A 27808-nucleotide genomic window follows, 5' to 3' on the forward strand; every position below is an offset into this window, starting at 1 on the left:
ACGAGTCCTTGTCATACCTTTGCAGGGTCCTAAAGCCAGCATGTACCTCTGCAGTTGGTGAGAGCCACACACCTGGCACCCCTCTTGCCCTGGGAGGTGGCCGAGTTTATTTTAATGAGCTACTTGCAAGGAAAAAAAGAACAGTTTGGCGCTGCCGTTTGCATGCAAGGGGAAGAACTGGGTTTCGGAGCATGCATCGTGTCCTTGCCATGACTGCTGCTCTTTGGGGGACTCACGACTGCTCGGTCGGTGCCTTTCTGCATAGTGGAAGAATGGTAGAAACGGCTTTATCTGCTCGGTTCGGGGTCAGCTAGCACATAATGAATGAGCCCCCATGGGGCTTTAGGGGCTGGCCAAGGGGCCGGGAGAGGAACCCACTCACCCTAGGAGGGCAAGCAGGGAGCTTGGCAGCCCCAGCGAGGCCCTGCAGTAGCCCAGCCATCACGGCTGCTTGGTTTCCATTGAGGGTCGTGATGGGACAGACGCACCTGATAGACCATTTAGTGGCACTGAGCTCCCTCTTCCAGGCCAGTGCTGAGGCCTGCAGGCAAGGTTTTCACTGCCACGGTCTGTCACCAGGCCAGGGGATGCCCATCCGTCACAAGGTGCACCCAACAAAACAAGCCAACTAACTGCAGGAGTCAGCTTTGCTACAGACCGCTTCCCGGGACATGGGCAGAGGCTGGAGAGGGCTGCAGTCGCCCGTGCCAGGGGCAGAGGGGCCGACGGCCCTTGGCTCAGTCCAGCACCACAGAATGAGGGCGATGAAGGATGTCTCTGTGCTACAGGCAGCCTTCAGGTAGCCCGTGCAAGTCCCAGTGGCACCATAGCGATGGCAGGAGCCAGCAGGTGTCTCGAGAGCAGGGCGGAGACGGGGCTCCCCGGTTAGAAGCTCAGCGCATCAGTCCCCGAGGCCACGTGTTTAGCACTGGCACCGATGGCTTGTCACACTAGTGCAGGGAGGAGAGGTGTTTGGCCTGAACTGGCCCCATTTGCTCAGTCTCCCCTTGAACCGGTGTCTGGAGCTACACCCCTCCTGGGCTCGCTGAATCGGCACCGGGCCGCGGCTTTGCCCCGCTCTGCCAAGCCGCGCGGTGGCAGGGACGCAGCGGGTGCCGGCGCTTGCACTGAAAGCTCCCCCCTTTCTGTTTGCTCGCAGGAGAAACGCATTGCTTCACTGGATGCGGCCAACGCACGGTTAATGAGTGCCCTTACTCAGCTGAAAGAGAGGTACAGCATGCAGACACGTAACGGGATCTCCCCCACAAACCCAACTAAATTGCAGATTACAGAGAACGGAGAATTCAGAAACAGCAGCAATTGCTGACCGCGGCGGGCGCTGCTGCAGGAGAGGAGGCCTGGCCGGAGAGACCGCGCAGCAGCGGGCGCGAGCTGCCGCGCGTCTGGGAACCGCTGCTCGCCCCCCCTCCAAGACACCAGCTCCTTGCGGACGGCGCACTTGACTGATCCTCTGCGGGAGTCGCAACGCCGGCGCACCGAGGGGACGGCGAGACCGAGCTGTGTGAAATGTGTGGCATAAGGAAATCCCCGTATATTTGCGAATTGCTGTCACTGTTGGATTTAAGTCAGTGTTTAATGTTTAAGCAAAGTAACCTTTTCCTTCTCAAACTGCCCAAAGGACACGCCTCACAGTTCTTCCCGGCAAGTAATAAAGGCCTGGTCATTCCAGTAAGCGAAATAAAAGGGCCCGGGGCCAAGCCTGCGCCAGGCACCTGGCCCCAATCAGGCTAGTTAAAGTGTGTTAAATAGGTAGGTTGCTGGTGGGAAAGCTAGCGGCTGGTTGGGAAAAGTGCTGAGCCCCTCTCCCGCCCGTTAGTGCGCAGCAGATGACAAAACCTCCGCCCACGAGAACTAGCGTTTGCAGAGAGCCCGAACGTCTCTGGAGGGCCGGGGAGCTGCCTACCCGGCGAGGTAGAGCCGGAGAGAGCACTTCGAGGTGCCTTAGAGCGTGACGAGGTGGCGCAGAGTCCTTTCCAGGCTTTCCCTCTGCGGGCCCGCGCGCTCCCAGGCTCAGCCCACGCGTATCACACCTAGGGGGGCTGCGCGGCAGCTGGACCGCGGGTCCTTCCCGTTGCCGTCTCCTTTGACCACCCATTACAAGCCAAGCGAAGGCAGGGCGGCCCGGCCTGCAGCTGCGGGGCAGCGGGGGCTCCTGGGGAGGGGGCTCGCTAGGTGCAGCTTCTCCTCTCCCTTTCCTTTAAAACCACCTGCATGAAGCATGGAGGGCAACGGCCTGCACTGCAAGGGAGCAGCATCTCGCTAGGCTTCCTGCGAGGGGGCAGAGCAAACCCCTCCCCGGCTCACCTCCCCGAGGTCCTGAGCTGCAGGGCTGCGAGCAAAGGGCCACCTGCAAACCGCTCAAGCAAAGAGCCCCCGTAGGACTCAGGGGAAGCAGGAACCCGTTTGCGTAGGGTGTGGCTGCTGGTTTGGAAGAGGAAAGGGTTATTTGTGGGGATGTCTGTTCTGTGCAAAGATTTGTGCTAATAATTCAGGAGAAAAAACAAAACAGAAAACAAGGACCCTGAAGAACCATAAAGATTGGTAATTGTATTTCTTTTCTTTCACAGTATGCATTAGAAAAAAAATCAGCCCATTTTCTGGAATACTGTCCTCTTTAAATTGGGAGTGAGCACTGCATGGAAATTCCCCGCCTCGAAGAATGTAAAACATGGTCATAAGGAACCGCAGCAGCCACCGCAAACCCCCATGTCAGGAAGCACTGTGCAGACATAAGCCAGGATTAGACTTTCCTAACTGCTGAAACAAGCAGATTCGGCACATGCAGATGCGCGTTGCTCAGCGGAGGGGTCACCTCCTTAACGGGGGATTATGCCACCGACCTGCTGCCAGTGCAGGTTCGTTGTTGTTCTTTTTTGGTTTTTTTTAAGTTAGTTCTTTTGTGAATCCCGGTCTCAGAGCAGGTCTTTCCTACCGAGACCCAGAGAGATGATTTCACTGAGACATGTGATGTACAGTGTACAGGACATCTGCCTCTCCTCCACCAAGCGCGTAATATGCTTACTGTATGCTTGTCCTGATCCCCCCAGTGCCATGTTTAAATGTACAGTCAGAAGGGACTAGGACACTCACTGAATTCTGCCTAGCGTAGCTACCACCTCCAGCTTCACAGTTCCTACATCGTGCTAGCAGCTGCAGTTTGCCACTCAAAACCTGTGTTTCCATGCTGTCCCGCAACTCTCAGGCTCATAAAAAAAAAAAAAAAAAAGAATTATGTCAGAAGCAATTGTTTTAAAGCCTAAAGCTTCTTTTTTTCCAAAAGAGCTTCTCTATCCCCCGGAAACCCCGGCCCGGGCCAGAGGTGGCTGCACCCGCGGCAGCTCCGGTCCTTGGATACCTGAACAACGTGGCTGCGCACAGAGGTCTGCACACATCAGGAATGCCGGCCCATCTCCTGATTTAAATTCACAGCTTGGCGCCAACATAAAAAAAGAAACTCCTCAGAGGAAAGTAATAACTAAATATTTATGCCAAGTAAGGTCACCACTGCATATTGGAGCATTAGCAGAGATGGCTTTGAAGAAGCTCACAAAACTGACACTCAGAATTACTGCGGAGAAAGACCCACACACGTTAGGACCATACAGGGTACTGTGAACAATTTGGTATGTGCACTTTTATCCACCATTGTCTCGGTGTCAAATACCTTCCGCCAACCCTGCAAAAAGATGACTTTAAACAGCTGTTGCCCTGAGATGTATTTTTTTAAACCCGGCTATTTTTTTTTTCCAGTACTGAAATATTCGTCCTCTGTGAGATGGAAGCTCTCGAGAGAGAGACGCACACAAATAGGATGCAAGGATGACAATGCTAGCAGGGGGCGGAGGCAGGAACTGGTTTCCATTCGTACGTGGACATGCTAGGAAACTTTTTGGCTGCAAAAGGAGCGTGGTCCGTAAGAATTAAAGGGGGGTGGGGAGGATGCAAAAGCCACAAAACAACTGCCGAGTGCTGAAGCGAAGTACAGGTCCTCTTACCCCATGGTTCCCCGACAAGCCCAGGCACCGCTCTCCTGGCTTCTCAGTGACTAGGTTAATTCCTGGGTAACACCAGGCTCCCAAATTAGAGCCCAGCGTTGCTTTTTTGGAAAGCAGACAGCCATCCATCAGGCCTTCCCGATGAGCCCCCAGACCCGCAGAAGGGCCAAACCCAGCACCCACTGCTGAAGCTGTTTAGTTTCTTGAGCCAGTGCAACGCGCCCCCTCCCCAGTCCAGAGGAAATCTCTCTTTAGCAAAGAAACCACCTCCCCCCAGCAATGCTTGGATCCAGGTCTGAAACCACCCACCTCAAAGCCCCGAGCGCTGCTCACCGAGGCTTTGCTTCCAGCCCATGTCTACTGTTGCTCCAAAGCATGTGTTCGCCATGCCCAGGCCCGGGGTGCATGCCTCCGGCTGTGCCCCATGAGATCTGGCCAAGCCCCGCACCTCACAGGGGTCCTATCATCCTGGAGCCAGTTTGGGGAGGTGCATGCAGTAGCAGAGCATGACCCAGCTACCCCATGACCTGCACGCTTCACGCTGGTGCTCGGGGTCTGCGGGCACCGGGGAGCGCGTGCAGCACGGAGCGTGATGCCAGCCTGGCGATGCCCCTGTGACCGCGCTGGGTGTTTGCCGGTGGCGTGCCAGCCTTACCTACCAGCTGTGCAGAGGCGCGTGCTGCTTGTAGGCGCAGGGCCGTGACTGTATTGTACTGCTGTTTATGCCGGCGGTAGGCTCAGCCCAGCCAGGTCGGACCCAGATCGGGGATCTCAGCCATCTGGTGGGGGAAGAGCCTGATCTGGCTCCAGGATGTGGGGGCTGGTCCATCTCCAGGGCCCAGGGCTGCTTTTTGGGGCTTAGAGAGAGCACGAGGGAGGCGGTGGGGTCAGGGCCGCTTTCTGGTCTAATAAGAGCAGACGGGCCAGGCTCTGTGCCCAAAGACCCAGGGCTAGCCTGGTCCCCGCAGTCCCATTTTGGGAACAGCCACTCCCAGCAGTCACTTCCGTGTTGCACAGAAACGTTAGGCTCCACCTAAAAGAGAGCAGGGAACTCTGCAGTTGGGCTGTAGCCTTGTCTTTAGACAGGGGGAAGGGGTGTTTTTATAGCACCTGCTTGCACTGCCAGTCATACCCCTCCCCTTCCCACCCCCTGGTTTTTGGACTTACCTGTATAAGTTTGCATGTGATGCTGGACACACGTGGCTGTGCAGGGAGCCACGGGCTGGCAGCCTCCCTGGGAATTTTGCAAAGGGACTGGATATGCCGGGGCCCCACAAAGCATCACAGCATCTGCTCATGCAACCAATTCCCTGCTTTAAAACCTAAGCCACAAGGACTCGCTCTGTTTTGGCAGGGAGAGGGGCCAGTGGCCTTATCCCATCACCGAGTTCCTCTGGAGAGAGGCAGTTCTCTGCCGCCGTGGCTGAGCGCGGCTCTGACGCTGCCGAGGCCTGTGGGCGCACCGCGAGCCCTAACGGGGAGGTCAGGCCGGAGAAGCAGAGGTGGGGATGCTCGCTGACAGGCAGCCGCATGCCGCAGGACCAGGGCAGTGCTCTGCCCAGAGGACAGTCGCGTCGTCCACTCCCCCAAGCCCGGCTCCCTCGTAGCCGCTGGCTTTGCCCCGCGAGGCAGCCCGAGCCCAGCAGCACCCCTGCCGTGGCCCTGGGGTGGGGGGAGCTCCCCGCAGACCATGGGCTAGGCCTCGCCCATCCTCTGTCCCTCGGGGCTTGTATCCCAGGCCACCTCCGCCCGCAGACACGTCACTTGGGTGCCTAGTGTCCTTAAGCTGCCTCAAGCTAAGGGGGGTCCCATTCTGCCAGGCTCTAGGACTGGTCCACGTGCCCCATGAGGAAGGGCAGCGTCGGCCACACAACTCATGTCTGTAGCCGCGGCCTGACCTCAAGCATCAGCCGAGCGTACCCGCCGCGCCCATCGCCGAGCTGTCGTCCTGCCTCTTGGCTGGGCGCCGGCGCGGAGCCCGGCTGGGTTGGGGTGAGGAGGGGAAGACGTAAACCTATCAAAAACATGCTGAGCACAGGCTTTCCCAACCAAATCCGGTCCGAGAGGACGCTACACAAGGCTCCTAACACGCGCGTGTGCTGGAAGAGGGTTTCAGTCTCACCAATTGACTTTCACAGGCAACGTGAGCTGTGACATCGCTGTAAATTTTATGTGGTTCTGCATCAATTACCGGTACCCCGAAGTGCAGTCTCCATGGTCACATATTCCTTTCCCATACATCACTGTGTCTTAAGATATACCTCTCTCTCTGTCTGTCTGCTTAGGCTGATCCTTGTTCCTGATAAGCAGTCGCTATGTTTTATATCCCTCTTATAAAGAAAACAAAACAAAAAAAAAGAAATGAAACCCTTTTTTTTTGTAAGTATGTTTAAAAAAAAAAAACGACAAAAAACCCAGAACAAAACCAAGAGCAGTGGAAGTGTTTGCTGAACCTCCTTCAGCGTCTTTTAAACTATGTAATAATGTACAGAGAAAGTCGTTGGTGTTCGAAGACATGATGTGGCTGTGCAATTTATGTACATTTGCAATTAGAAATATTAAAGATTTATTTAGCTATTTTATTGACGCGTGCCAGTATATTTCCTCACTGGGTTACGGCGCTGTCCCGGCCAGTGCCAGCCTTCGCCGGCTTCTCTTGTCCACTACAGGATCGAGGTGCTCCCTGGGAGGTGGGGCGGCGAAGCGCCATCCCCAAACCAGCTCCGTGACGCACCCGCTTTGTCCCATCCCGCTCCCGAGCTCGCCGAGGCAGCGCGGGTGCCGAGCTGCATTCAGCGTAGCATCATAGGCAATGAGGGCCAGAAGGGACCTCAGGATCATCTGCTCCAACCCCCTGCTCCAAACAGCACCAGCTCCAACTATCTCATCCCACGCAAGGCTTTCAAAACCTCTGCCCAAGATAAAGCCCAGAGACGGTAGCCCTGCGGGGGCACGGATGCTAATGCCTGCCCCCAAGCCTAGGGCAGGAGCTCCTGCTCCAAGCACACAGCGCTCTCATGCCGCCCCACTCCCCTCGTGCTGACAGGTGCTTTAAAACATCTTCACAATTAAACCAGGAGAACCACGAGCCTTGTCGCCCCATGCATGGGCCAGAACTGGCACCGCAGGGGAGCTCGTTACAGCAGCACCGAGGGGAGCCAGGCGACACGGCGCTGCTGTGCCGGCGTGGGTGCTTCACTGCGCTGCAGTGGGGGGCCAGTGCAGCACATCAGCACGCGGCCGCCTCGCCAGGCACCGGAGGCCTAGGACGTGCTTTACGTGCAGCGTCAGCACGGCGCTTGCTGCTGCCTCCCCGCCTTGCCCAGCCAGCCGCTTGCCCAGGGCTAACAGGTCGTGCATCGCCAAGGGACCCAGAACTGCACCCAGACGGGTGTATGCACGTGTGGCCACAAATGCATGCATGCACGTGCACACACACACAACTGCTGCCAGTGCATTTCATCAGGGGAAGCAGCAGCGTAGGAACGCAGTGACACAGCAGGCGGTCACACACAAGAGGAAGAGCGGGAGCAATGCTTCAGCTGGATAAACGCTTAGAGAGACACCCGGGTGGCAGACTACGGTTCTCCTGCATTGGAAAACCAGTCCGGTTGGTGGTGTCAGGTGTTCACGCATCAAAACGTGGGCAGAGCCTTCAGGTGCACCCACCAGAGCACACCTCTGCCCCCAGCACAGACCCCTTGGCACCGAACAAGCCCTTACCAGTTGTCTGGCCCCCAGCTAATCACCCCCAACCTGACAGCTGCCCTGTATTGCCCTATGCACGCCCTGCAAGTGTATGCAAGCTGGATGCAAGTACCAGGCCGGTAACCCTGCCATTCACTGCCCTGGCGCCACCTGCCCAAGCAAGGCCTGGCTTAGCTCCTGCCCCAGCCCTGCTCCCCGCAACGCCGCATTTCACATAGCATCACTTTGTAAAAACAAAAGCCTTGGTAATGATGAATAACCAGCTGCCGTGAAATTCTACGGCTCCTCCTGAATACAGAAGAGTCGCTATTTAAATAATGGATGAACCCAAACCAATTTACACATAAAAGAGCAGCAGCAATATTTCACTCTGCAGACACAGGCGGCTGTGCTCGCTCCGGAGCCCGGGTGCCTTCCCCAGGCCCTTTGCTTTTTCAACCAGGCTGTTTCCAGACTTCCCTCCAGCCCCTTGGACTTTGCTGGGGGAGTTGGGGGGTCAAGAACAGCCTTGACGGATCCGGCCTTTGCTCCTGGGTTGGGCTGCTATGAGCCATGCAGCCAGATGCAAGCCTGCAGGCAGTGCTAAACACACGTGCACGGGGTTAAGCCTCCAGCTTTACTCACCCCCTATTGCAGTAAAGGGAAAACTCACCCCAGAGAAGCAGCAGCCTATCTTTAGTGAGCTATGCCCCCACGAGCCCAGCGACTCTCTAGGGTCGCGGCCCTCAGCCCTGCACCAGCCTTCACAGCAGGGACAGTGCGGGTGGCACCCAGAGCACAGCTGGCCTTCGTGCCCAACGGGGTCTAGGGACAGTGCCCGGGGCAGGGGCTGTTCCGTGGCTGCCCCCGGGGCAGCCAGGGAAACCCTGCAGCAAAGCAGGCTTCCCCAAACCCCCTGCCTCTGCTGTAGCCAGAGCTGTGGCCCCCAGAGAGCTGCGAGTGGGGAAGCAGGGGGTCAGCTTGCATCTGAGAAGGCAGCTGCATTCGGGGGGCAAGGGAAGAGTGCTGACCTGTTACCCCCAGACCCTAAAACAGGCAGATGGCCATCAAAACGGCCATGCACTTGGCCCACCTGTAGGCCCAGCCACCCCAACAGCCTGGCTCACACCAGGGCAGAGACTGGGTGGTTGGGGTCGGGCGAAGAGGACGTGCAGAAGTCCCCTCCGCTGCTCCACTCCCAGGGCAGCAGGCTGAGGTTTTGGGAGCTCAGGTTCAGAGGATGCACTCCTATCCACCACGCCAAAGCCCTGCGGCTGGTACTTTCCTGCAGGCACCGAGCTAATCCTCCCCTTCTGAACAGGCTCTCGCTCCAAGTGTCCACAGCAGCTTGTGGCAGTGAGTTCCCCAGTTCACCGCGTGCTGCGATGGAGAACTTCCCCGGCAGAGCTGCACTTGCTGCTTCTTAACTTCATTATAAGTCCCCTATATCCAGGCACGAAGCACCACACCTGGGTCCGCTGGTTGGGGCCGATGGGCTTATCCCACTGCCCGGTCCCCAAGGAGCTTGCGTAGGCGAGTGAGCGGTGGGTCCAGAGGCGCCGGCTCACCCCCCAGGTGCCGTGGAGAGCATGTGGGAGCCTGGGCTGGCAGCGGGCGGCGTTAGCCTTGGCTCCGTGCTCCCACACAGCTGCAGCGCTCTCGCACAACGCCTCAGCCTCGTGCTGCAGATAATCCCGCTTCCTCTCTTGTATTGCAACCAAGCTATTTTCATCCAACTGTTTGGAGGCTGCAGCCCAAGCTCCGAACTGGCATCTCACAATGCCGCCCCCATCCCCGATTGCTCTCTCCAAATCTAGCATCCTCTTCTCCCCGCGCCAGGCTCACAGCTTCCTTGCTCAATGTCCCAATCATAAGAAATAAATGCCTATTGTTAGCTCGGTGCCTCGGCAGACGCTGCCTGATATGTTCCAGCTGGAAACCAGTGAGGACTGGGAAAGCGGCCTGGTGCTGGGAGACTAGAGGGTTAATGGCAGGGGCTCAGCATCCATCCGGTCTGTGCCTGCAGGTTGCTGGACACAGCGCAGAGGTTGGGACATAGCCCACCCGCTGCCCCCACCAGACCCCGGCATCACAGGGGTCACGTGGCCGTGGACAGGCACGTGGGTCACCCTCGGTGCAGGGGACACCTGGGCAGGTCAAGCCAGTGGGCACGCAGCAGCTGCAAGTGCTTTGTAACCCTGCGAAGACGTACGCTTCCCAGCGGCCAGGGACTTCGCAGGAATGCACCGAAAACGTGCCGTGCCTCCAGCTCGGGGCAGTGCCCGACACCTCGGTGCTCTGCAGCTGCCCAGACGCCCACCCGGGAGACGCAAGAGCGACCCGGGGCCTGGGAAAGAAACCGGAAAGAAGGATTTCATAGATATTAGGGCTGAAGGGACCTCGTGAGATTGTCGGGTCCAGCCCCCTGTCCCAGGGGCAGGAAGCCGGCTGGGGTCAGATCACCCCAGTGAGATAAGCATCCAAAAGCGGAAAACCAGCCCCCAAAAAAAGGCTTGCTTGGCTGCGAGGCGTGCTGCTGTAACGCTGGCGCTGTTAATGCACTGGCTCGGGCAGAAACCCAGTGGAGCCCAGGCAATGGCGTTTCAAGCCCAGACGCCAGCCCACGGCCTTCCTGCACCTCCAGCCGCTCTTGGGGAGAAGCAAGAGCTGGAAAACCCTCCCTGAGAGTGGCCCACGCCAGATCCCACTGCCACAGAGCCGTGCACCAGGGTGCAGCGAGCGGTGGAGGACCGTCCACGGGTGCTTTGGGGGAAAGGAAAGGACAGGGCGATGCGTGCCAGGTGCGCCCACCCGCTCCCCACACATCAGCTCTCCGGGCTGCATCCGCCGAGGAACAGAGTGGGGGTCCTGTGGAGCAAGGCAGGATCACCCCCTTTCCCCGGACTGAAGCCCAAGTGGGGCCCGATCCTACCCACGTGGAGCTGCCCTAAGGTGGGCGCTCCCCTCCCCTTCCGAACAGCTCCCTCGCTTTGGCCGCGCCGCAAGAGCTGGCTGAAGAATTGCAGGCGAGTCATTAAAATCCTAGGAAGCGTTAGCACCTGCGCCTCATTAACATCCCTGTAATTAGCTCCTTGGAGAGCACAGGGAGACAGCCTGGCTGGTTCGAGCTGCTTGGCGACGCGGCGCGCGCCTCTGGCTACGCTGCCGCGCTCGGAGCGGAGGTGGCTGCTCCCCGCTAGGACGGGGCATGCCGGAGCCGGGCTCGCTTGGCCCGGCTGCTCCTTGCCACGGCACGCGGAGGCCAGGTGCCGTTCAGATGCTCCCTAGTCTCACCTGCCCTGAGCCAAAAGGCCGAAGAAGCAAGCTCGAGGGAGAGCCCAAGATCAATCCCCCATTGCCATAAACTGTGTAGCCCAGACCCTTGCACTGGAGGTGTTTTGGACTCTCTCAGGGGTCAGCCTGCCGCAGCGCAAGCCTCCAACTACACCCGAGTCCATTCAAGGCTGAGAAGATGGCATCTCCCCTGCCAGGTCCATGAAACCACCTGGGCTGAAACCATCATCACGGCATCTCCCCTCTCGCCTTTGCTTTTGAAGGTTGAGAGAGAGAGACGCTAGAGCAGGGGAACTATTTGCAGGAGAGGAAGCCAGCCCAGGAGCGCGGAGCTTCGCCAGCCTGCTTCGAACAGCGATGAGTCAGGCGCACCTTGCTTTGAATAAAAATCCTTCAGAGGTCTGAGTTATAGCTTCATTAGAGCCGAGCTGAATCCTCCGCTGAACGTACCCAGAGCATCTCTGCACATCTGACAGCTTTCGGCACGCGAGGCGGCTGGAAGCGAGCGGTGTTGGCGCCCCGGCAGGCTTGCGGCGTGGTCGCTGGCTGTCAGAAGGGCAAGGCTGGGAGAAATGAGACTGCGAATTGCAAACGGGCCAGAGGGAGAGGCAGAGGAGGGGGCAGCAGGCTTGGTTTTTTAATCTGGAGAGCAACTCCAGCCCCAACTTCATCAGTGTTAATAATGTTCTAGTAATTAAACCCTTACAGGATTTGCAGCCAATTTCGTATGCAAGAGAAAGAGCCATTACAGCCGAGGATGGCAGCGATGCAGCGCTCTTCCCCGGCCCCTTGCGCCGGTCTGCACAAGAAGCAGGGCTGCCTGCTCCAGGAAGAAGGGGTGCTGGGGAGAGGCCGGGGCAGCGCCGAACGCCCCTGACAAAGCGGCACGGCTGTGACCGGCCCAGCCCAGCCGATGCCAGCGAGCCAGGCTGCTGGACTTGGCGGGGAGGACATGCAGAGCACTGCCCCCGGCAGAGGGCACGCGGGGCACGGACACGGTGGCCGGCTCCTGCAAAGGGATGTGAGCAGCGCCGTGCCTAGGGGTCTCCGTAAAGCTGCAGGTCCTGGAGTCCTGTGACCCTGTGCGGGTTTCCGGAGAGCCAGGAAAAGCCCCCGGACGTGGCTGTTTGGGGGACACCGTGCTTTCCGAGCAGGGCTCTGCTCGTGTCCTCGCCCCCCAGCCCGGCATGCCAAGACTCCCAGCAAGGCCTGCAATGGGCATTTCCCACGGGCACGTGCTGCGGGGCCTGTCCTGCGGCTAAGACAGATGTTTCTCGATGGCGCTGCCCAGAGTTGCTGCTCAGCCATTCCCGCCCCAGCTGTCCAGGTTTCAATAACCTCTAATTGTATTTCTGATCTCGGCAGCGCGGGATAGAAAGCAGAGCCAGCCAGGGGCACACGCAGCAGCCTTATCGCTCTCTGCAGGGCCGGCAGGGCAGCTTTCTCCAGAGCCAGCCGCCTGGAACAAGCCTCTAAGTGAGTTTCCACCTCGCCTCTGACACGGAGCGATTTCCTGCCAGGTCCCAATTGATCTTTTCCTGGCAGCTCTCGCTCCTCGTCCCCGAGGAAGGACAGGAGGGCTCTTCCCAGCAGCGTGGCAAGGTGGCTGCACAGCAGGGATTACACATCTGTATTGGAGCGGAGAGCTTAGGGCCCCCACGGACAGGCGCCAGGTCCTAAAATGACAGTCACAGGACACCCCGTCTTTTGCAGGGCCGGCAATGCTTGGGCTTATTCATGTGGCCTGAAGTTCATCTTCTCCAGACTCTCATGGGATAATCTGCTCCCACCCTGATGTGACTCCAGCATGTTTGCCAGCACTCCCGAAGCCCTCAGCCCCTTCGCGCGCAGACCGATGGCACGTGTCTTTCATGCCTACGTGGCACGTTTAAACCCAGCAGGTGACAACTGCTTGCCAGCCGTCTGGCTCTGCTCCCTCTCCACCTCTCCCTTCCTCGTCTGAATGCAGCCTGCGTCCCACGTGCGCGGCAACCCAAACTCGGCTGGGATAAATCCCAGCGCAAACATCCTCGCCGAGACGCAATTCTGCAGCCAGTCGGTAAATGAACCTCCAAAGCCCCGGCCCTGGAGACGACGGAAAATACAGCCGTGCGCCGCCAGAGGAGTCAATAATGACGGGCGAGCGGGAAGGAAGGGGGCTGAGAGAGGAGAAACAGTCATTAGTAGAAGCTCGCCGTTTGCTCTAATTAGGTGATTATCTGGGAACTGCTCTTGATGTTGCCGTTGCAGCTCCTCCAGACGCAGGACGTTCTTCTACCCCTCCATCTCGTGGCTCCCTGCTCCCTCGTCCTGCGCGTTTAACGCACAGCGGCGGGGCGCGTGCTCCCAGGATCGTGGCCCTGGCTCGGCTCTGCGTCCCACTGCATCCCGCAGGGCACGTGGGTGCGGACAGCTGCGTACGCCACCCCACCTCAGCTCCTCACAGGCGTGGGGAAAGGTCACGGGCTTTATGGTTTCGTTCATCCCCAAGCTGGGCGAGAGCGTCCTCCAGCACAGAGAGCTTTCTTCGTGCATGAGCCGAGACCTGGAGGAAGGCGCACCAGGCCCCATCGCTGACAAAGGGGCAGGAGACGGCTATGGCAGCAGCTGGGCTGGTAGCGGCAGAGGAGCGCGAGCAGCTGACCCGAGCGGGATGGGGACCCTGGCCGAGGAAGTGTTTTGCAGCAGGCAAGAGACGATGCCGGGAACAGGCTCGGGGAGATGAGGTCCTAACCCAGGTGGTCATCAGTGCTACCCTGTAAGGAAGGGCCAAGTGTTGCGTGCGGCACTGGAGAGCCCTTCCTCCCTTCGAACGGCCTTGTCAGCTCCCTCTTGCACCAGCCAAGGTGGCCACAGCTAAGTCACATGCCTTCAGGAGGTGCGTTCACCCCTTCGGCACTGGGAGCTCTTCAGGGCCGCATTCGCGCACCAAGCGGAGGCCAGCAGATGCACCTCCCTATGGGGGAACCGGGAAGCTCAGGACACAAGCTACAGTGCAAGCAACAATAGGTGGTCTAGCTCTAGATTATTTGGAAATGAGGAAGAATTTGTGCATCTCCGCGGGTGCAGGAGCAGCGGAGCAGCTTCCCGCTCTTCCTTGCTGAAGGAGGTTGCAGCTAGCTCTGCGCTGGCCCGATTGAGGGGGCTGGCGCTCACCCCATCTGGAACATGCCTGGCACACGGGCAGTGCTGCCCGGTTCTAGATGGACTATCCCATGAGGTCAGCTGTACACCCCAACATCCCTACCAGACCCTGCTGAAGCCAAAGGGTATGGGCTCGGGCCCGGTGCTGTACACCCACATCAGAACGACACCCATCACGACACTGCTGCACGTGAAAGGCTGCTCCAGGTGCAAATGCAGCATTTTTAGGCTCTCGTTAGGGAGAGCAGCGATAACAGAGGCTGGACCAGCGCGGCGCAGAGACAGGAGGGGAGACGGCCGCATGCTGCTTTCATGCGACGTGCCAGGCCACTGGTGTCCAAGTCAATTAAGATCAAAGCCAATCTCAAGTTGGGTTTCGAGACGCTCTCTCTTCACTGGGGGAGAAAATGTTTTCCAGTTTGTCATTAGGTGCCCGGTGCTGTTATTGATCTGAGAGAAGCGCCAGATTGGGTTATTTGGATATTAAAGAAGCGGGGGGAGGGGGAGACTTGGACACCTGCAATGATTTCTCTTTCTGCTCCCATCTGATGGTGGGCACAGACAATATTGATGCAGGCCCTTTACATTATTGGATTTTCCCATTGCTGGTATGAGCTGTAATTGAATAACCGCAGCCATTTGATTTTTGTGCCACATCTTGGAGGAATGAAACCTGAACGGCGGAGGTCCCATGTTGATTGACTTTGATTTATTACAGTGACATATTTTTCCGCCTGGAATCCATATTCCCCCCTCATTGTTATGAGCGAGAATTGCTCGGAGAGCGCGAGGTGCCTTGCGGGCCCGGGCTGCAGAGAAGGAAGATGCCATACTAATGACCCGGCCTCGAAGACGGAGCCAGGAGCTGGGTGGCGTGGACACGATTAGCCCTGCCCTCCGCTGCCTATTACTGCCGTGACACCAGACGATTACACAGCGACATCCTGAGCCCTTCCTGCAGCGACTGAGCACGGCAAATCGGCTCCCAGGTTCCTGGTCTCAGGTTGTAAAGCCACGGGACGGAGGGTCCCAGACCCACATCCATGCAAATCCAACCTCCTGCCTCCTGGCCGCCAGCGGCAGAGCAGCTCGAGCAGAGACGTGGGGGTTACAGCAAGAAGAGAGCAAGGAGGAGACTGCCCTCGCGTCTGGCCCAAACCAGTCCCTGCAATTAAGAAATAAAGCCCCAGAACTGCCTGCATACCCGCTCGACTGTCCAGTCCCCGCTGCAACCTCTCCCCTCAGCCCTGACCGGGAACAGATCAGGGACCGGCCTGCTAGCAGCACTGCAGAGACTTGCAGACAGGCTTTTAGGATGTCGGGATTGCGGGGAGGGCGCTGTAATGCGTCTTTGACAGTGGCCGGTGAAGCAATTTCGCACCATTTTCACGCTGCGCCGGGCAGATGTCACATCAGCAGTGGCTGCGGAGAATCTGCCTGCCCCACGAGAACCACCCAGGACAGAAGCTGCCCAGACCCCTTCCTCGCAAGGACAGGTTTGCTCTGTGCGCCAGGTGCTTTCCAACCCCTTGGGCTCCCACATTTGCAGTCGCAGGGCCCATGAGCAGACAGAGGATGGGAGATGCGGGTGAGATGAGTCAGGTGTGGGGCAGGGAGCAGAGGGAGGAAGCCCACGCTTCCTACGGGCCTTTCGCTCTGCTGCTGGATAGGCACGGAGCCGGCTACGCCGTAGCACGCCGGCCCTCGTCCCCGCAGCCCTCGCTGAGCTCTGCTTAAGAACAAGCACACAACCCCTGCTGCACCAAGGAAGAAAAGGGCATTCTAATAAATCACCTCAAACTGAAAAGATGCCATTAGCTATTAGCAAACACTCCAGGCCTAGGGATCCAGGTAATTCAATATGATATGCTTGGGCATGCAAGGTAATAGGTTTCAGCTGAGTACCATGTGAGGCAATCTCTTCCAAGGGAAGGGAAATGAAGCCGAGAAGGAGACCAGATGCATTTATCTGGGCACTGCCAAGTTTTGGGTTTTCTCCTTTTTTTTGCCAGTGTGCTGAAGGCCAGCGGGAAGCAGGGCAGGCAGAAAGGCACCCGCAGCACGTGCCACAACAGGACGGGGCAAGGTGCGTGTGCTTGGGTTCACACGGCTCATGCTCAGGACGCTTTGCTAGACAGCAGCAGGATGTGTGCAGCGGGCTACAGCCCAAGCAGTTGGCAAAGAGCAATATCTAGTCGACTTTTGCCTCCCGGAGAAGCAACCCCTCCAGCACCGGCATGGCCATCAGTAACAGCGCAGGAGCAGAGCGGCACGTGCGAGCAGCACTCTGCTTCTCCCGAGCATCAGAAACCTTCTCCAGGTTTGTCCTGGCTCTGATGGCCCCACAGGCTCGGGGCAGTCACTTACATACCCAGCTTGAATGGCAATTAACTCTAATCAGCCCCAATTATCAGGCGGGAAAGGGGGTGAGGTGTTCTCAGTACTTCACAGGTACTCTCTTTATAGATTCCCAGAATAAAAAGCTCTTCCCAGAAGAAATCTAGCATCTGTTTTAGCCTCTCATGCTCAGGTGACGTTCCTAGGTCAGTCTGCAGCTGCTCTTCTGTTATACCTGCCATTATTCGTATTTCAACCGCAATGTTTCACAGTTGGGAATCAGCAACGCTAACAGCCACGTTCGTCGAGGCGGAGCACTCAGCTGCTGCAGGGCCAGCTCGGCGATCCCTTTTGCCTTGTCCCCAGTCCATAATCTCCATGGACTCTAAACAGGTGCGAGGTGAAAGGGCCTCTGGTGCACGTGCAGGGGGTGCAGCGTGCCATGCTGATGGGTTCAGGCTATTCCTTCCTGGGCCTCCTCTGCACGTGGGTCTAGGCTCGAAGGAGGAGTGTGCCACGGGGGGGTTGGTGGAATAATGCAGCTTTTCCCCCAAGCAGCATTTTCATAGGAAAAAAAAAAAACATTTTTGGCAACAACACACAGGTCCCTTGGCATTTCCACTGGCCCCGGGAGTTGAGCAAAACAGATCTGGGGTGACAGCTACTGGGGTCACAACAAGTATTCAGTGCTTGGGTTTGCAGGGCTTCCCTGTGCTCAAGCACCAACAGGTCACACCACGGCCCAGGTTTGGGGACCCTCCTCCCCACGGCGCTGTGCACTGGGGTCCCAGGGCCTGCCACCATTTTGAGCCCCCAAGCCAAGGTGCAATGCCAAGGGACCTTCATTTCCACCCACCTGCACCTCTTCCCACAGATTATTCCTGGCTGTGCGCTCTCCCTCAGCAGAGGCTTGCAGTAAGAGGAAAAAGTTAATGGGACTAAGTGCCCAAACAACAGGGCAGACTCCAAAGGGAAATCATGCAACCAGTGCTGAAGTGTTTGCTGCGCTCAGTAAGGCACCGCTGCCAATCCCCCCGCGGTCACGTCCTCTGCAGAACCAGAGTCAAGCCCACGAGCTCATCGGAGGCAGCTCGAAGGCTGGATGCACCATTTACCAGGTCCTGTCCCCATCATCTCAGGTGGGGAGATGCAAGGGGGTCCTCAGCTGGGACTTCTGGTAAACCGTGGCCCGACAGCGCGTTCTTCACTGCACTCCAGTCGTCAAAGCTGGAGGCAGCTTCTCTTCCCGCGTCATTCAGGAGCAGAGGCAAGATTGGACAAGGGCCATGACAGAAAAAGTAGATGGCAATAAATAAAGTTGAAAGGAAACTCCTTGAAATGCCACGGGACTGCCTCAGCACCACCCCGGGATTTATGGGGCCACATCTGGCAGCACCGGTGCTCATGGCTCGCCTCCCACGGGATCCAGCGCGCGCTGCCGAGATGCAGGGGAGGCGCAGGGAAGGGGGAGACGGAGACGGCGGGTGCTGTCAGGGGCGCGGAAAGCAGCTAGTTGGTCCCGCTGGCCCTTGGCACTGCTGAGCAGGTGGCTGGCACTCACCGTGTTGTTGCTTTACCGTTTCACCTCTTTCCAGCACCGAGTTTTTCCAAGCACTGTTCTGGGAAGGCAGGAGCCCTGGGGACCGGCGTGCAAAGGGAACGTGGGTCTGCTTGCACACCCGCAGCAGCCGGGTCTGTGGAAGTCCAACGACTGCGTTGGCAGTGAACATGCCTGCTGCCCCGCAGTCTGGGAAGAGTCCCTACCTTACACGCCTGTCCGGTGGGGGCCCGGAGGTCGGCGGTTTCCCCAGTCACGCTACCGCCACAGTTCAGCCCCACGCGTTAGCGGTGCCAGCCAATGGACCAACAACAGAAGCTGAAGGCAAACAGCATCTCCACTACTAGCCCAGCCCTCTGCTAGAGGGATGGTCTGGGTCCGTGAACAAAATGGGGATAGGAGAAAAGACAGATAAAGGGGAAGAAGAGAGGAAGAAGTCCTGATGCCAAAACCAAAAGATGCAAAAATTTCACATCCCAAAAGCTTGTGTAATTTTTTTTTTTGGAGGGGGTAGGGAGAGCAGCACATCTTCAAAACCTTTTTCTACCCAGTTGTATTTGCCTTTTTACAGCTGTGACCTCTCCCCTCCCTCTCTTCCGCTCCTCAGGTCCTCCAGAGGAAAGGGCCCTATACTTCAGTCCCAGCTGCTGCACAAACTTTTACAGCATCATTTGTCAGGGGTTTATTACAAATGCGTCTTCTGACAATATTTGCAAGTCACTAGTGACCTTGGCTCTAATTTAACGATCACTCTAACAACATTAATAAAGCCAACTGTAAATACAGCCCTAATTTCAAGTGTTCCCAAGAATTCACATCCGACGCACAAAGTCGGAAGCATCTCCTCTGGGAGGATGCCGCGCTAATCCGTGACATCACACCATCCCTGCAACTTTCATAATCTCATAGTGTTAATCAGATAAGCAGACAGCACCACGTTTTATGAGACTTTGATCAACTAATGTAGATGATGGAGATCAGAACAGGAAACAGGGCAGAACAGATGTGCCAGTCTCTTCAAAAACGTCTTTCTGTTCCGAGCTAATGATCTGTGCAGTAGCACGTTTGCGAGCTCGCAGAGCTGTCAGACAGCCGTTAATAATGTCAAAAGCCAAATGGGGCTACTCCAGCCTATTCCTTCCTCGCCGATGAACAGCGAGAATGATCATTAGGAAAAAGGTTGATTAATTCAAGACTACAAACTGACAAAGCTCAGCTACAAGTAAATACTAATCTGATATTAGGGAGCTCTTCGATACCACTGGATCCACAAGCTGCATGTGTCCGGTAACGGTGCCGGGCGAGTAGTCCTGAAAGAATACAAATCTCTACCGCACGTTTTAGACGTTAGGGCTGGAAGGGACCTCGCGAGATCATCATGTTGCACGTACCCATGGTATTACAATACAGCAGTTGTTCTAAAGAGTCTTACTTGAGCCCAGCTCCTACGCTGCCAAATGGCTGAGGATCGCCCTGTGCAGAGAGCCCCCCGAACACGAGGGACACAGGTCGGGCATCGAGGACGTGCTGTCTCTCGTGTGCATTCACCAGTAATTTCCTCCACAACCCCCACTGGCTGGTAGGCCGACTTCAGTGCGTGCTGTGTACATATCAGGCAGAATCAGGCTCTTTTGGGTCCTCTGTTCATTAAGGCAAATTTGTGCGTTGAGAGGAATGGCCCCCAGTGCTGGCTCTACCCGATTTCACGTGACCTTGGAGAAGCTAATTAGGCAGACTGCCAGGTCCCCAGACCCAGGGATGAGTCCGGGAGAGACTGGAGGGAAGTCCGCTCCACCTTCTGCAGTGTCATTAGCTGCAGATTTGCTAGTTAAGACATAAAAGCTTTTTGTTAAGTGCAATCCGTTGGATTTAAAAACACTCCCCGTTTTAAAATAGATATTTACACAACGGGCCTTGACGGCTGCCAAGAAACCATTAAGGTCCATGGGGGAAGCCGAGAGCTCGTACAGGGGGTCTCTGGTGCGCTTGCGCCGCACGCCGACTTAAGTTCCACGTAAAAGCCCCCCAAATAGCCAGCTGCAGGAGCACCAGCGTGATCGGTTCATTGCGATCGGCTGGTTACGTTCTGCGTTTCTATAAGGCTCCCTGAACCGGTGCTTGCAACCTGCTTTACAGACCCAGGCGTTCTTATTCTGCTTTCTTCACATTAAGGCAACCAGAAGAGCCTGGGAATTCAAAGATACAGCACATACGGCATGGACAGAACCAGCCTAAGTCTCAGGTGGAGGAAGACGGCCCACCCGCACCCTGAGAGCACAAAAAAGGACAAGCACATAGCTTGGGTCAGAGACCTCCCTCTGCCAGACACTAATGCGAGTTCAAATCCCGCTTCTGCAGCGTTTTAGTGTGTTGTACAAAGAGGAAAGCACCCCTGCAACCATTAACACGCACAAACTCACTGGCTAACGACACGATTTGAACCCATCTAAAAGGCACATTCAGATACGTTCCCTCCCACATCTTTATTCCCAGCCTCTCCAAGGCACCCACGTGGCTGGTTCCCACCTTCTGGGTCAAGCCAGGACAGCGAGGCCCAGTGGCTCAGCCCTGTCCCAGCACACGCTCTCGCCGTGCACCCAGTTGCTGGGCTGTGAATGTCCATGGGATCCCAGCGCTACTTCGGTGCCTGGGGCACAGGCTGCCCCAAGGGCACTGGTATGCTCCCCAGCTCATGTTCCCCAATGCTCTTTGGCTACAACATGCAACCAAGATGAGCCCTGGGGCTGGCAGCGGCCGGAGCCCCCCAGCCCTTGACAAGTCCCTCTGCCCCAGGGGAAGGGCAGATTTGCCCCACGCCCAGCCCCCTGCCTGGGGCAGCAGGGCTGGGGGTGCCATGCTCAGGCTGCACCCAGGGCAGCCCCATCCATGCAGGTGCACACACTTGGAGGCAGCTGCTCACTGAGTCTGGTGGTCCGGGCTGGGGTAGGGCTTGGGCACTGCCCAGCATGGGCACGGGGGCGCTGGGGACAGCTACTTGGAGGGGCCAGACAGGGCTCAGAGCTCCCCTGTGGGGCAGGGGAGTGGGCTCGTAGCTAAGGAGGGATCTTGGGTTGCAAGTCAGATCCAAGTCCTGCTTTTACTACTTAAATCCAGGCTGCAGTGATGAACTCAGGCTTCATTTATCTTTATGTTATGCTCATTAGGCCTGCAGCTTTCACTGGTAAACAGCAGTCAAATTGCTTTTGTACCGTAGGACAGCACATCGGGACTTGGTGATCAACATCAGCATGTTAACTTTCATGTCCTGAATTAACACCCCCGGCCCACTGGTCAGGTTTTTAAGCTGGCTACAATAACCCAAGGACTATGTCCAATTCATTTTGCTTTGAACACTGAACAACATTTGGATGGGTTGTCCACAGATGGAGGCATCAAGGAACAGGAGAGGGAGGAGGAATGCAACTTTCTCACAAAGCCTCCAAAGAAAAGCTTTGCTCTAGGTACTCTTTCCAGAGAATAACATGGCGCACAGTTTTGCCGTTTCATAAATATATGAACACTAGTTACTAGTGATAGGTTATCTGATGTTCGGCGTATTCTGCAAACAATTTTTGTCCTTTGAAAGCACAGGTAAAACAGGTACACTGCATGTGCAAGAAATATCTATAATGTATGAAAGTCTACATTGTGCCCATCAGAGCAAATAAAGATTGGGAAAATACAGAGACACCTCATTTGAGTTTATTATGTACCGTAGTTAATTTATCTCACCTAGAGAGAGGAACAGCTCCTATGATAGGGAAAAACTGTTATTTCCGGGCATGGATTGTACCACTTGAAAGACCTACGAAAAAGCATTCACATTCATAACATTTCAAGTCCAACTCTTATATAAGACTGTCTTTATAAGACATCAATCACAAGATGAGAGAAACTGTAAAGCTATTTTCTAGTAACACACTGCCAATCGCAAGACAAATGCCAGATGCCACAAAATGAGAAGTAACCATTTTTCAACTTGTGAATGTCTTCAAATATATTACAATGAAAGTAGGAAAAAACGATGCTTTCAGCTTCATCTGTTTTGACAGATGCCAAAACTTGGAGCTTGGCATTTTATCTTCATGCTGCAATAATCTTTATGAAACTTAAACAAGGCTGAGGGTGGTGGTATCAGCCTAAAACTATTCTCTTACATGCACAAGACACAAAATATTTCCAGCTGCCTGGCTGTCGAGGAGAAAAAGATTGTCCCAAAAAGAGACAGGCAGGCAAGAAGATGAAAGTGCTGCTACATAGTTTGGTTCTTACCGTTTCTAACTGGCTCCGTTTGTCTTCTCTCTGCCCTGTATGTGCCCCACCACCGATTGCCATATGTAGGTAGTTACAAGCTGCAAACAGCTCTCTCTCCAATCAAGAGCATCAACTCTAAATTTTGCCTGGATGGGGAGATGGGCAGCACTGTGTGTGGACTTAGTGTATGACATTAAATGAATGTCAAGCTGCTACATCCTTCATTGCACTGGAAACGTACCTCCCTAGAAGTCGCGTTCAGAGGAGATATGACACGTGAGATATTACGGAGGGGGTTCATGTCCTCTTACTCCACATCTACTGCGTTACCTACTACGGGTAAGGTGAAGACCATCTCTCATTGTGTGGGGGCTGCTCTACAATAAGTCTCTCTGGGTTTACAACATAGTCAGAGCTTGCAGGATCCCAGGCCGCACACAAGTTATTCCATTTGTTAACGTATGGTTGGAGACCCCAGCACAAATCTCAGCAGTACCATAGGAGGACTGATGTGATTAGGCACAGTGACAGGCCAAATCAGCAGGAGGTCAAAGCTATGCTCGCAATCAAGCCACAGGTGTTTGGCTGTGACCGTTCATATGTCTACAAGGAGACAAGACGGTCATCGACAGGGTCAAAACAGACCAACCAGCTTCTGCTGTTTTGCAGCACTGACAGGTGAAGAGCAGCCTCGGCAGCAAGGTTCGGCAGGTGCAGGTAACGTGGCCCATGAAAACTATTGAACTATTTCACCACAAGATAAAGAGGGAAAAGCAGAACACAGAAATAGTATGACAATTGATTTACAGATCGAGTGTTGGGATGAGCTCACCTCAGATAACAGATTCAAACAGAACGGATTCAAATCTGTAACAAGAGTAGGAGAGGTCCGTAAAAAGGTAACACTGCTGATTAGAAGGGCCGCGTAGATGAGTTTCTTTGAAAGGAGACCCCAAAAAAATGGGACTAATTTAAACCTGAAAAAGGAAGTGAGAGAAAATATACACTAGCAAAATTAACAACAATCGATGGCATAGAGAAGGTCTTGCTTAGCCTACTAGAGCGACAGAGCTTGATGCCAATTATTTTTCCCCACAGCCCAAGGACAAGAGGACGTATTCTGAAAAGAAAAGGCAACAAAACGACAATGAATAAAGGAAATTTTTATGCAACATTTCATTTGTGAAACGCGCTGCAGTAAGCAACAGGCATGATAATAATAGTAGCATAACAACAGCAACACCACCACAACAAGGTTAGCTAGCTCTCCATATGGCAAGGAAATCATCCGCCGTTACATTATCCAGAATGAAAATATCAAGCACCAGTCCACAAACCATGGAAATCAATAAAAAAAAGATCACCCCCCTGGGGGGGTCAGGAATATGATTTCTTTCATCATGTGCAACTCGTCTGGACTCATTCAGCTTTACTGCGATCAGACAGTATATGCTGGACAAGATGGACCTGTTCGGGTATTTTAGTTCCTAAATGAATTTGGAGCCCAAAGATTAGTTAGTTCTGGTTATGGAGGGGATCACAAATGATACACACACACACACACACAGCATTCGGAGAAGAAAAAAAACATTAGGATTTCTCATTTTGCAAATAGCAACAATTTTGATCAATGAAATCCAGAAAATAATTGCTACTATTCTGGTAAACTTGCATGAAATATGCATGAAGCTGGTTGCAGAAGTGTAATTCCAGACAGAATATGGCCCATCACATCCTCTCTCAGGTGCTCCTTCCTCCCCTCCTGCCCCCGCATCATCATAGTATATGAATGCAAAGCAAACTTTGCTTGATCTTCAAAACACCCTTCAAAAATGGGACAGTGCTGCCATTTCCATGAGATAGGGAGAGACTTAACTAACCTGCCCCAGCTCTCTCCAAGACCAGGACAGAGCAGGGAACTGAACCCAAGTTTTCCAAGGGTAAGGCTGATCCCCAACTACTGGGCAGCCTTCACACATCCTGGAGCCATCCTACTTTGTTTGCAGCATGGTGAATTTTAGATTTAGCACTCATTCTTGCGTTCTAAAGAATAAAATAAAGAAACAAGTTTTTGCAGTAAGATGATGAAGTGCATTCCTACAATAGCAGTGATACCATGAAGTTCCTTGATCAACAGTACTGAAGTTTTAAAGGTACTCAAATGCATGCTCAGGTTGCTCTCCCAACAATGAGACCACAGACTAGAAAGACTCATGGTGCCTTATTGTAAGGATAGAAGTGAACTGCATAACTGTGCTTAGCAAGAAGCTCAAGGATAGGCTGCAGACCCGGGGACTGACTATGATGGGCTAGGATGCCCTTTCTAGTCCTATGTGCAATTAATATTGTCCAGCATTCATGCATTATAGCTATGCTTTAAAAAAAGGCCAATTATTCTGCTACACGCTGTTGTGCTAATATTCAGATTTTTTTAAAACAAAGTTAAGGGCATTAAGAGGAAGAGCGGAAGCAGGGCATTTATCCTGCTGGCTTCTACAGGAGACTTTGCTCCCTTATGAGCTCCTCAGCAAGTTCTCCAAAGCAAATTCAGCAAGCTAATAACAAAACCAAATCCTCTGTCCTCTCCCAGACACAAGGAGAAGAGTCCCTTTTTGCTCTAGCCCCAACACAGCATCCTGGCTTGTCCTTGCACAAGCTCTTCCCTTCAGAGCCTGCTTCTTTCACTTGCTTTCTCTTTTCTAACTCCCCTCTTAGCCAAGGACAGGCTGTTCCCCCTTAAAGGGACAGCCCGCACTGTTACACAGAGATGCGGATTCAGCTCTAAGTTCTCTTGGTTCAAATGTGATAGCAAAACCCCCGAAAAAGCAATTAGTTTAGCCTCTCACCGTTAAATCCATTAGTTACAGTACCTGACACTTGAAAAAGTAACCCTGCACTGTTCAGTGCAGCACTGGGAAAGAATATTAATTACATTGCTGAATGCTGGCCAAAACAGGCTCTGAAGGAAGAGCCATATAGTGGCCATTAAATATTTATTAATATAAAGATTTAAAAGCGATGCTGTCCTTATCTGCAATGCCCGGCTATGAGGTAACAGGAAGTGAAGTGGAGAACCAGCGCACACGTAATGAATAAAGTACTATGCTGCAAGGAAGAACTGCATTAGTTTCTCTTACCCCAAGGGGCCAAGTGGGGGATTAACTTTTCCTCCTTACTCCTGGAAAGCTCCCCGTTGGAGCTGGATCACTTGACACCAGTTGGGGATCTGCTCTAGAGCAGCAGTTCTCAACCTTTTTTTTGTTTTAATAAACATCATTGGCCAGTCCCAACCCCGTGCCCCTCACTCCCGACCTGTTGCCCCGTGTCCCCGTGCTCCAGCCCCACAATGTGTGGGGCATGGGAGAGCCCCAAGCAGCCCCTCGCAGGCTGAAACTCTGCCTGCCTGCAAAGGAAAAAACAGTTTCCCATGTTTTCCTCCTTTAAAGGAGAATCCATTTTTAAAGTTTGTTCGTGACCCTTTCATATATTCTTGCAACCCACTTGGGTCATGACCCACGGGTTGAGAGATGCCGCTCTAGAGGTCTTCAGCCAACTTAATTAAGTAAAGGTCTGCCATAATATTGAGAAAAAGGCCTCAGAAAGGACATGATCTAAAGCCCTCTGAAATGAATGGAAATTTTCCACTGACTTCACTTATCTCCGCATCAGGAGCTCTGGGCTTAACTCCGCAAGATACCTGGTGGAAAAGCCAGGTGCCAAGTGCCAGGGGATCTACTGGTGCTGTGTTTCTCAGTCCTGAGACCTCCTTGCCTGTGACCATTGAGGCTTTCAGCAGAGCGCCCCAATGTTCATGCCAAGGGATGAGACCCCAAAAATTATAGAGCAAATTACACTATCTCCATGCATGTGAGTGGGGCCTATGCAAATGGGAAATGTTAGTGGAAAGGTCCTAAACCACTGCCAGCTGCAAAGAGCAAACCCAGCAGCTCGGAGTCTGATCCAGCCCATCTTTACTCACCAGCGGCCTGACACAGACACCCCTTGAGTCAAGGAAAGGGAAGGTGTGCACCTGCACCGCTCTCTCTGCAAGGTGTGCGCTCAGCACTGCCCATGTCAGCACATTCAAATCAGCACGGGGCTGTTTCCGTGCGAGGGTGAGCAGCACCGGGTCCCTTGAAACCACTTGCCTTTAAGTAAAACAGCAGTGGGGGTGACAAAAGTTGTGTAAAAAGACCCTAAAGTATTTAGGGCTTCTGTGTTTTAAAATTAACTTTCAAATAAATACATTTCTCTCCAGTATAATTGCTGGCCTGCCCTGCCACGTACAAAAAAAAAAAAATCAATACCTGCATGAACAAGAATTCAAATGAAATCCACACAACATAGAAGCAAAGCCTAAAATTTGATTAAATGCATAATTTGAGCTCTGGGTTTTCCAACACACACAATTTGACAGTTTACACCTCCCCACTTGGTTTCACAACGGCACGCGTTGTAACTCCAAAGTGTGTTGTTCTGGTCTCAAAGAGTGGCTTCTCCTGGACGCGAGTGAAGGTGAAACGCCTTTGACGAGGCTGCGCCTCCCAGTCCGTGCTATCAATCCCATGATGCTGGTTACTGTAGCATTATATCTTTGCCCCTTTGTCTTCATAAATGATTTCCCATAAACTCAGAATAAAAGGTGCAGTATGTCATTTCAGCTATATTGTATGCTCACTGGGGAAATAATAAATAATGGCCATTGCTGCTGAGGGTCATTACCAGGAAAGGGGAGCTTGCAGCCATCCTTTCCGAAAAGCATAAATCAGGGAAAGCTGCAATAAATAATCATGATGAGCAGAAGGAAGAACCCAGGAACCCGTGTTTTGCCTCCTGCAGCACACGCATACGGGGATTTGTTTCTCGCCCTGACGTTCGTTTGCAACTCGACGGAGCGGCTCCCTCACAACCGGTGACTCCTATAATCTGCAAGTTTATTGGTGGCGGCCGTGCGGTTGAGGAGAGGCGCGTGATGAGCGGGGGTGAGGTGAAGTCCATCTGGCTGGCAGGTGACGAGTGCCGGTCGCCGCTCCGTTATTCCTCGGCTGCAAACGAGGCGCCTTTCATCCAGGGTGACGAGCTGGTATTCGCAGAAATCAATCAGTGTGGCCACCTGCTCATGTAATGGGAGTGACTTGTATCTTTTTTGAGCCAGGCAAAAGAAAGCTTCCACAAAGGCTTGCAAGCACATCCCTTCAAATAAGGAGAGAATTGACATGAGAATCAGGGGCAGACTTCTCCCATCCCGCGTCCTTTCAGTCTAACGTGTCCCGTTCTCTAGCACCTGTCATCTCCGCGGCTGGGCATGTGGGCGATTGCGGATATACAGACACAACTATGTTAGTCAGCTCCTTTTTTTAATTCAAGCTGTGGCTGCCTCGAACCTTCGCTAACAAAACACCCTTCTGCCTGTCCTTTAAGACCAAAAGATGACATTTTCTTTGTATTGGATAGATCAATCAAATAGCACAAAGTTGTTGTTTTTTTTAAAGTGCACCAGAAAAGCCAACGCGCCCAA

At 54.3% G+C, this 27808-nt stretch overlaps 2 protein-coding genes across 19 annotated transcripts in view; one reads left to right on the top strand and one right to left on the bottom strand.

The window, feature by feature from the left end:
- DAB2IP (DAB2 interacting protein) overlaps nucleotides 1-6598 on the top strand; it is a 318020-nt gene extending 311422 nt beyond the window's left edge. For 13 of the 16 annotated variants that reach the window (XM_059715709.1, XM_059715708.1, XM_019475588.2 and 10 more), the window contains one exon: nucleotides 1160-6598. In XM_059715709.1, coding sequence (XP_059571692.1) covers nucleotides 1160-1327 — 168 coding nt within the window. In that variant the 3' untranslated portion in view covers nucleotides 1328-6598. The remainder of the gene's footprint in view (nucleotides 1-1159) is intronic. The other 3 variants (XR_002086447.2, XR_002086448.2, XM_014603749.3) reach the window with 3 other exon arrangements.
- TTLL11 (tubulin tyrosine ligase like 11) overlaps nucleotides 1-27808 on the bottom strand; it is a 130597-nt gene that overhangs the window by 3350 nt on the left and 99439 nt on the right. For 2 of the 3 annotated variants that reach the window (XM_014603712.3, XM_059715715.1), the window contains one exon: nucleotides 23439-27483. The exons of the other annotated variant lie outside the window; for it this stretch is intronic. In XM_014603712.3, the coding sequence (XP_014459198.2) occupies nucleotides 27194-27483 (290 nt within the window). In that variant the 3' untranslated portion in view covers nucleotides 23439-27193. Of the gene's footprint in view, nucleotides 1-23438; nucleotides 27484-27808 lie in introns of those variants that run through there. 3 annotated transcript variants of the gene reach the window in all.

This window comes from Alligator mississippiensis, chromosome 12, assembly GCF_030867095.1.
Source record: "Alligator mississippiensis isolate rAllMis1 chromosome 12, rAllMis1, whole genome shotgun sequence".
In the NCBI taxonomy this organism is placed as follows: domain Eukaryota; kingdom Metazoa; phylum Chordata; order Crocodylia; family Alligatoridae; genus Alligator; species Alligator mississippiensis.